Below are 10145 nucleotides of genomic sequence, written 5' to 3'. Positions count from 1 at the left end.
TAAGGAGGGGAGCAAACATATTAAGAACAGTATGCCATATACGCCAGGTCCCTTGAAACATGCTGTGCAGATGTTTCTTCCCTGTAGCGACTGTGTCAAGCAGCAAGGATGGACCGGCTTCCGGCATTCTAATACAAAAAAAAGTGAATTTAGCTTTTGTAAACTAATTTCACATAAAATTCTGAGTAAAGAGGCCATATTTTCAGAAGATGAAATTATTTCCCCCTGACTTGTTTTTGATTGTCTGTACAATATTAGCAAATGGGGTAAAGCATAGTATTTCAAACAAGGAGCCTTGGAATTCGTTAGAAACTTTGAATCATGTTTGGAAGATGTTGAGAGTTTTAAGAAAGAACATAGGTTCTTCTTTTCACAAAGCATTTCACAAAGGTAAGGCCAAAAGTAAGTTATTACTGCTATGTACATTTCAGCCCTCAAAGTGTAATCAAGGTGCAGGCACTGTCATTCCTCATGTTCTTTAGAATACCAACTTAATGCAAGGTAGCAACCTAGCAGTCCCCAGGACAGGCTGTTCATAGTTTGTTCAGTTCCAATATCCATGGGTTTCAGTTATCAAGTGCAATTAAGTAATAGTTTTTCAACAACACTGTTCAAATTTCAGTTGTCAAAGTATTGTTAACTGTGAGAACTTGCAGAAAGCAGTAACTTCTATTAGCCTTTTAGTCCCAAATCACTTCATGAATTACAGATGAGATGCATAACAATTACAAAGTCTAGGTGATTGGTCACCGCACAGACAAGCAATGTGTGGAATTGTGTTGCCTCTGTTTTGCCCAGCAATGAACCTACATGGCATTTTACAAAAGTAGATAATTGAGAGAATTGATGAATGAAGATGAAAGTGCAGTAAAGAAGTGGAAAGTGATAAGGCTAGAAGCAAAATTTGAAAAGCATGCAAATGGAGTTGAAGTCAGCCGAGGTGGGCGTGGTGACACTGCTGTCATTCCAGAGTAGCTGTGCAGCAAGCGCTGGGGGACATAATGAGGAAGGTGATGAAGGTGTCCCAGAAATAGTGACACTGGAAAAATCTCATGGAAGGGACTCTAGGAGATACTTGGTCACATTGAAAATAGAAATGATAAAATGTTGAAAACCAAATTTAGAAACAAGCAAGGCAATTTGCTGGCGAGTAGAAATGATGCCTGCTCCATGTCACGTACAACAACAAAAAAAAGGCAAGCACTTTTTTTTTACAAGAAACATTTGATCCTCAATGTTTTATGTTTTCGTTACGCATTTAACAAGATGTTTAATAGTTCAACAAAAATTGAAAAATTTATTCATCATGAATGTATTTTGAGGAAAGCATAAAAAGTGGATTAATTGATATGTAAAGAGGTGAGGCTATTCGTGATCCAGTGTAAATTGTAAGAGTAGGTTCCAGATTCTTTTCATCATAACGTCCTTAGCTCTGAAAGTGAAAGTGCTGCTCATGGTGCTCCTGCTTGTGTTTCTTTAAATAGAGCAGCCACATTTCACCTTCCCAATATCACCAGAGAGAAAAAGAGAGAGAGAGGAGAGAGAGAGAGAGAGAGAGAACTGTTACTTTGTTCACCGGCTTCTCTAAAAAGACATAGTCTTCACTTTGCACAGTAGGGCAGGACCACAAAGTGACCACTTGCTGGAACCATGCAAAGTGATCTTAATGAATTTTGACAACATTTTTTTTAAATGTTGGGGGTTGTGCAAGGAGCTTCCATGCCTCTCTGGGCTCACCACCCTCCCAGCACCACAAGTTGGCAAACACAGAGAAGCCCTGTAGTTAGCAGGGTTTATGGAGGATTCGCCATGTAGGCACGACTGATTAAATCATGACCATTAGTGAGAAAGTCAATCTTCAACCCTTAGTCTCTCCTCAGAAGTTGGTGGTGGGACTGAGAGTTCCAAGGTTCTAAGCAAGGCTTAGTCCTACTGGTGAGCAGCCCCCATTTCGGATCTACCTAGAGAGGCTGCCAAGAGTCAACTCGTTACAACAAAAGCATTCCTGTCACTGCTATTACATATGAGACTGCTGGGGATTTAGGAGCTCTGTGTTATGAACCAGAGAAAGGAAATACCTTTCTATGAAACCATGCCACCCCCTGGTGTTTGACCATGGATCCCTTAGAGCAGAGATTTTCAACCAGTGTCCTTCAAGAATTTTTAAAACGTGCAATACCTGACTATTTCCCTTAGTCAGTGGTTCTCAACCTTCTTGCCCTTTAAATACAGTTCCTCATGTTGTGACCCAACCATAAAATTTTCGTTGCTACTTCATAACTGTTGCTACTGCTGTTATGAATCGTAATGTAAATATCTGATATGCAGGATGGTCTTAGGCAACCCCTGTGAAAGGGTCTTTCGACCGCCAAAGGGGTCGCGACCCACAGGTTGAGAACCGCTGCCTTAGGTTGTCAAATTAAAAAATGAAAACAGTCAACACACCAATAGCTGTCTGGTGTGAATGAATCAAAATTATACCTATTTTTGTCAGATTGGAAAAAATTATCTTTTTTGGTGTGCCATGAGGTGAACAAGGTTGAAAATTGCTGCCTTACAGCAAAAGGATCTTGGCCCATTTCTAGATCACCACACAGGCATTAAGAATTAGCCTGGTCCATGATATTGTATGAAGATGTCTCCCGGGAGAGGCCTCGCAGCTTTGCGGGCTTTCACTCGGCAGCGTGAGGCTCCCAGCGCAGGAGTGATTTCAGCAGCAGATGGCTTCACCCTTCCAGCAGCCAAGTGGGAGAGAGACACAGCGCCTCGCTCTGAAACTGCAGCATAATTACGGCCTAGGGTGGGGAGGGAGCATGGAGCCTCCGTGTCCTCCCTGGGTGTACCCCTCTCCCAACACCTCCCTATTCCCAGACTGGCCATTCCCTGGCTCTTCTAAAGGATCTTTAAGTGGGTCCGCGTCGGGGTCTTTTTTTAGAGCTGTTCTATTTTTCCAGAGAGGATTCCATTAGCTTCAAACCCTGGGCAAAAATGCAGGGTTTTTTTGAATCCGTAGGTGTGAGCTACGGATTCAACCTTCCCTCTCAGATTGTCATACCTCCTTCCTACTCTGTGCTTTCCTTAGTTCCCTGACGCTGGGCTTTCCCCATTTCTCTAAGGATGACCCTCCAGCGTGGGAGATGTTACCTGCCTGGATGCTGGTGTGTGTGGGGTGGGCCTACCGGTGAGCAGCCCCCTTTTCAGATCTATCGAGAGGCTGCCAAGAGTCACCTCACCAACATCCACGGTCATTTCCCTGCTTCACACCCGCCTATCTAAGGGTCCAAGGAGGACTGGGGTGTGGGCTCTGGGCTGAGAGGTGTCCCATTTAGCTTGCATCTGGTGGCTTACACCCTCTTTCACCAGCGTTCTAGCTCCCCATCAGTGTTCTTGGTTACCAGTGTTCTCTCTCTGCTGTGGATTCATACTTTCGGTATCTCTTTATTTTCTTTACTAGGGTCTGGGGAGGCAGAGGAGGTATTTTTGCAGTTAGTTTTCCATCTTTAATGGAACTTCTCTGACTAGTTTATAAGGGTAAGGACTTGAACCAGTGGACATGGGCAGAAAGGAAAAAGGTGAGACTGGATAGGAGAAGGTTAGACTTTCAAGGAAGGACCTTTATTTATTTGGGCAGCACACACTTTGCACATGGAAGGTGGGCAGACACCACTGCTGGCGAACTACTTGTGGCGATCATCTTCTCCCAAGCTCCACATTTTAGACTTGTACAGAGTGATGTCACTGTAGACCGCGAAGTGATTCAGCCTGGCGTCATCGCGTTCCGGGTTGACCTAGACAGGAGAATGTGAGTGTCAGAAAGCAGCCTGTGGGAAGGGGGAAGACTTGGGCTTGAAGCTGACGGGCCTGGACTTGAATCAAGGTCCACTCTGCTGATGCCCACCCCCTGGTTCTTTTCCTTGCGAAGCCCAGTTTGCAAAATGAAGACAACCCTGACACCAAAAGAGATGCAGGATGGAGTGAGAATATCCTGCAAAGCTGCTGCCCTCCTCTTCCCACTGCCCAACCTGGAGGCCTATGGACTCTTTCCCCCACTGGAACGTGAGCTCCAGGGGGGCAGGTGCTGTTTGTTTTAGTCACTGCTTATTCCTGCACCTAGAACAGTAAGCAGCACACACTAGGGACTCTGCACATATTTGTGAATGAACGAATGAATGTGTTGTAATTACACAGAGGACTGAGAGAGAGTGAGAACTCTGGCATGTAAATGTAAATGGTATAGGAGCTCCACTGTGCAATTAACCTGACGGACACACATTCAGCACAAATTACTAGGAGACCAGAGGCCGAGCAGTATTCACTGCGTGTGCTTCCCCCGTGTCCTATTATTGGGGTGGGAGTTCTCTTCCTGTGCAGGCTGAGGTCCTGCCAGGGGGCAGGGAGCCCTAAGTGAATTTGGGGCTGATCAAGCCTTTTGTGCCCTCTAGGGCGTCACTCTGAAACTCCAGCGTAATTAACTTTATGTTTGCACAAATGGATGTCATGGGATTGGGGTATACTTTCTCACTATGACACTGGCGCCATCTTGTGGCAGTGCCTCCAGTTTATAATGATGAACACGTTTAGCTTACTTGCAGACCCTTCGCAACTCCATGGTGGAGACCTGATGTGAGGGCCCCTGCAATCAGTTATCTGCAAGGCCGAAGGGGGTTGAGCAGGGCAGGCTGGCCACAGCAGTCACACTAGTGACTGTCACTGCATGGTGAGCCTGCTGTGAGATGTGCTTGTCAAAGATACATTTCCACATGCACACTTTGTACCCAAGGGAGCCAGGCCTTTATCTTTAAAAAACAACAAAGAACAATGAGCTAAATTATTGTGCTTTGTAATACTTTTAGAAGTTGCAAAATTATCTAACTTGGATGATTTTTAATTCGCCTTCTTTCCTTCACAATCCTTTTATTCACTATAAGTGAACTCCTCCCCGTCTACATGCCCACATCCTCCCCTACTTCCCTTTGAACATTTGTCTCTTCCTCAGCCTCTCCCTAGACTCAGCTCCTCTGTGAAAGTGGTGGGGCTCCTGCTGGAACCCTCACCCTGTCTCCCAAAGTCTCCTCTCTCCGAGGCGAGGCCCCCGTGTCTGAAGAGGAGCTGCTGCAAGCGCGCAGCTATTAGCTCTCTCCTCACTGGCTGAACGGACTTACGGAGACACTCATCCCATGCCCGTGCAGTTGTCCTGCGGCAGAGCCACTAGCCCCAGGCTGGAGTGTGGAAACGGTGGAGAAGCCAGGCCCCCATATAGAAATAAGAGGAGGACCGGGAATGGGGAGTTGGAGGGAAGGGTGTGCACTACATAGTTACTCAGTGGACAGAGACAATCAGGAATAAGCCAAGGGGCCGGGGAAGTACCTGACGGCTCGCGGTGGGGCCATGTGCCTTCTTTTCTCTTCTTCACTGACAGCACAGTAGCCCATCGTTATTGAGCACTTACCTGTGCTAGGTACTCTCCTAGCAAGTTATATACATTTCTGGTTAATCCTCACAACAAACCTTCAAGTATTGATATTTTTATCCCCATTTGATAGTAAATAAATGGAGTTTCAGAGTTTCAGTTCACACAGCTAGAAAGTGGTGGAGCTGGGATTTGAACTTAGGCTGTCTGGCTCCAGAGCCACCATGTAACATTGAATTGAGTTGAGCTGTAATAGGAGGAGGCACAGGGTGCTGCAGAAGCACAGGGGGCAGTGCCCAACTCTGCCAGTGGGGGGCAGAAATCCCTTAGTGGGACTTCATGGAAGAGGCGACTCCAGAGCTGTGTCGGAGGATGAACGGGACTTCCCCAAGGAGCAGTGGCTGGGGGCCCGGAGCTGGGCTGCAGGAGCAGCACATGTGGAGATACAGGGCGTGTAAGCTCGTGGCACCTTCGAGGCCATGAAGGAAGTTCCAATACAGCTGTGGAACATCCTGCCACCCACAAAATATACAGAAGCACTAAAATCCTAGTGTTAAAAAACACAACATTTAGGGGGAAATGTAGAAGAAAAATTAGTTGTTTTGTAACTCAGGATGTTGAAGGTTTTCCTAAGCAAGGCACAAAACCCAGGAACCATCATACAAAACACTGGCACACTGCCTCCTTAAAAACCAAAACCTCTAGGTGATGGAGACAGAAGCAGAGTTAAAAGACAAGACTGGCAGAAAGTTCTTCGAGATGTCTATTTAAAAGTCCTTAGTTACAGAAGCCCTGTATCATTTAGGGTGATGACGGGCTACAGGCTCCTTGTAGGTAGTGGGACCTTTCAATCCAATGAGGTGAGTACTGTTGCTATCATTCCCACACTACAGGGAAGGGGACAGAACTTAGAGGTGTTAAGTGACATGGCCAAGACCAGCCTACTAATTACTGGCAGAGCAAATTCAGGCGGTCTGTTCTCAGCAACCTTTGTGCAATCAACACTAACCCAGTGAAAGGGTTAAAGAGAATAAAACGGGGCAGAGAAAACGGATTGTGCTTAGCAGATATCTTGCAGAAAGCTTGCAGCCTTGACCACCACATAGCCTGATAACAGCCAGACATCTGGCACAGGGAGGAGCCAAGGACGGACCGGACCCTCACGTCAGCAGAATGGCTTGCAGCCAGCAAGGACTAATAAGAACCTTTCTCTCCCTTCTGTCTGCACCCATTCCTTTCTCGGACTCAGCCCACCTGTGCCCAGGTGCCTGGCATAAAATTTCTTTTGATACATTATGGCCTCAAGTCATAGGTGCATGACCCCGGCCCACTCCGAACCTTCCACACAGGACTTACTATGTGGCAGGCACTGTTTTTGCACCTTACAAATCCTACCTCATTTATTCCTCATAACCTTGAGATGTGTCCTGTAATATCTCCAGTTTACACGGAGAAAACTGAGTTATAAAATAGCTCGGTCACTTACTCAACGTCACACGGCTAGCAAATGGTAGCCAGAGTTCGAAACCAGGCATCAGGGCCGTACTCTGCTCTCTCAGCCCCCAACCTCTGTTGCCTCCGAGCTTCCTAAGTAAAGGAGACACTTACCAAGGGCTCTGAGAACCACCCAATTTCTTGGCTTTCAGTCTGTGTCTCTGGGTACTTCTTCCTGGGCTCCTGGGCAGTGTGGTGAATAAGATTCAGAAACCTGTCTGGAGGGTGGGGCATGAGTTAGAAAGTCAGTCTTTGGGAACGACACCTGGTCCTGTGCCCTTTTTACTCTGGACACTTCCTTCCTTAGAGGCAGAGCACCTGGGCTCGGAGGCTTTCTTGGGCCTCATGCCAAGGGTGTCCGGTTCCTCCATTCATTTTTCAACAAATATATGTTCAGCACAAACTGTGCCAGGCATTGTCTGGGCCCCGGAGGGAGAGCAGAGTGAGACAGACATGGTCCCTGCTCTCCTGGAGCCCCGAGTCTAGGAGAGGGGACAGGGGACACATGTACAAGTATACAAACCCAACGGTGGCAAACAATGAGGTGAACTGTGAAGAAGGGGGCAAAGGGGCACACAGAGGTCAGCTGACTAAGTCCACAGGACCTTCAGAGGATGCCTCTCTGGATGTCAAGCAGGAGCCAGCCCTGAGCAAGAGGCAGAGGGAAAGTACACCACTGCCGGCATGAGAACAAAGGCCTGAGGCGTGAATAAGTTTGGACACTGTAGCTGTGGCCCAAAGAGTGAGGAGGAGGGCTGTAAGAAGTCAAGTCAGGCCTGGCTGGTTGCCCAGTGGTAAGAGTGTCAGCCCACAGACCGAAGGGGCGTGGGTTCAATTTCCAGGGTCAAGGGTACGTACCTCAGTTGCAGGTGCGGGAGGCAACCAATGGATGTGTCTCTTTCTCTCCCCCTATTCCCTCCCTTCCACTCTCTCTAGAAATTAATGGGGGAAAAATATCCTCCAGTGAGGATTAAAAAACAAAAAACAAAAAAGGTCAAATCCTTTTGTATTGAAATAAGTCTGGCTGCCAACGCCAGGTATATTTGTAGCTCCACAGCTTAAGGACTCAAAGAATTTTCATTTTTAATTCATACCTTATCAAATCTCAATTTGAGAGAGGCAGTTTGACATCAGGAAGAAACTGGGGTTTTTAGTGGGACATTCTGGATCTTCTATTATTCGCTTGTCAAGGGGTTTAACTTCTCTGGGTCTCACTTTGCTCATCTGTAGAATGGGAGGCAAATACCCACCTCAGCGAGGTGACTGAGAATGGACCGAAGGGGTGTGACTGAAGGGCCTGTGCATCCGACCAAGCTCGTCCTTAGCATGAGGGAGCTGGTAATGAACTTCTGCCTGGCTTTCAAGACCTCACTGCCTGTTATTTTTCTTATTGCTACAAGTCCCCAGCTCCTGTCCTTCACCTAGGCTGGTGTCTTCACTACAGATGAGAACCGTACCTTTTTAATTATGCTCTTTTGATAGTTCACTTGACTTGTCTGTCTCCACTCTGCTGTGTGATCATTCATGCTCCCCCCACTCCACACCTCTCACCCCATCCCCCTGCATGTCCTACATCGTGTTCCACTCTAAGAACATAGGGGGGAAGGAGAGCAGCTTTCCATAAAATACTTCTCTTCCCTCATTCCCACACATGGCCAGCATCCACCTATATATTGTGGCCCTGCCAAACTACTCATAGTTCTAGGGTCATGGTGGTGTCTCTCATTTCTGTGCCTTTCCATGTAACTTAGAATGTCTTTCCTCGTCGCCCTGTGCCCACCTCCTTTAAGAAGACTTTCCAAAACTCCACTGCCTGACTTAGGCACCTGTTTTCTATGCTGTTGCCATCCTAGTCCTGGTCTCTAATCTATCTGTCTCTTCTTCACTATGGTATGAGATCTCCTCCCCAGCCCCATCACATAGTACTATCACATAGTGACTATTACTTAGTAATGATGAAAATAATGACATGCATCTACAATTACTGATCACCATGTACCAGATACTGTTCTAAACACTTGAAGTATTTTGTTTAATCCTCACAACAACCCTAAGAGATAAGCTCGGGGAGGTATAAAAATCTTGCCCAGGCCCTGGTCTGGTAGCTCAGTTGGTTAGTGTGGTCCTGGTACGCGAAGGTTGTGGGTTCGACCCCCGGTCAGGGAACATACAAGAATCAACCAAGGAATGCATAAATAAGTGGAACAACAAATCAATGTGTTTCTCTCTCTCTCTCTCTCCTCTCTCTCCCTTCCTTCCAAGACAGATACTCAGCCCCCTTCAGTTACGTAGTTAATCCAATATTTAAACAGTATTTAACCCCAAGTTTAAACATTGTTCCATAGGTCCTTGGAGCTTTCTCAGCATTTAACCCCCGGCTCATGACTTCCCTCAGCACCCGAGGTGTGACCTACCTCCAGTGCAGGAAGACATGGGCCCCTCCTTTCTGGCCCTGCTCCTTGATGGGCGCCTACCCCTCACGCCTTCCACTCCCGTGGCTGAAACAGAGCCCTGTGTGATGGTGTTTCATGCATCGCTTTAAGTGCTTTAAAGGCTGGAAGATGGCCCTGACAAGACCCCAGTGATGTAGGCAGGGGAAGGAAACATTATGTTTTATTTCTTCCGCTGGGGCTCAGAAAGATTAGATTTGGTCCTAGGTCCCTTCTCTGCTCACATTCACTCCCAGTCATGTCATCGTGGCTTTAAATACCATCTTCATGAGCAAGACTCCTAAATCTGACCTTGTATCCCCAGCTCAGATGGTTCTGTCAAAACTGAGTCTTATATCTACCTGCCTTCTTCCCATGTCCACGCAAATGTCTAACGGAGAGTTCAAGAGCCAATTACCTGCTCTTCCCACCAAACCTCCCACCAGCAGTCTCCCCTCTCAGAGGATGGAACCCCATCCTTCAGATTGCTCAGGCCAAAGCCTTCAAGTCATCCTTGGCTCTCTCATCCCCGACACCTAATCTACCAGAAAATCCTATTGACAATACTTGTTAAAATGTCTGCCCCTATCCCTACCGCCTGAGTCAGTATCAGTGTCTTGCATAAGAATTCCTGAATCTTTTTTTTTTTTTCCACTGATCTACCTCCTTCTACCATTGCCTCCACCAATTCTATTCTCAAGACCACCACAGACTGTCAAACTACAGTGGGAAGCCTGGGGAGGGTTTGGGGGGAAGGGCGGGTTAAGAGATCAACCGAAGGACTTATATGCATGCATATAAGAATAACCAAT

The 10145-nt window shown here is 46.9% G+C and overlaps 1 protein-coding gene across 1 annotated transcript in view; it reads right to left on the bottom strand.

The window, feature by feature from the left end:
- Positions 1-3583: 3583 nt before the first annotated feature.
- Positions 3584-10145, bottom strand: part of FAM183A (family with sequence similarity 183, member A) — an 8576-nt gene continuing 2014 nt past the window's right edge. Inside the window, exons 2-3 of the mRNA XM_005866080.2 lie at positions 7019-7122; positions 3584-3788 (exon numbers count right to left, since the gene is read on the bottom strand). Coding sequence (XP_005866142.1) covers positions 3678-3788; positions 7019-7122 — 215 coding nt within the window. The 3' untranslated portion in view covers positions 3584-3677. The remainder of the gene's footprint in view (positions 3789-7018; positions 7123-10145) is intronic.

The sequence above is a fragment of the Myotis brandtii genome, unplaced genomic scaffold, assembly GCF_000412655.1.
Source record: "Myotis brandtii unplaced genomic scaffold, ASM41265v1 scaffold220, whole genome shotgun sequence".
Taxonomy (NCBI): domain Eukaryota; kingdom Metazoa; phylum Chordata; class Mammalia; order Chiroptera; family Vespertilionidae; genus Myotis; species Myotis brandtii.
The sequence above is the reverse complement of the archived record's forward strand: the minus strand, read 5'-3'. Positions and strand labels throughout refer to the sequence as shown.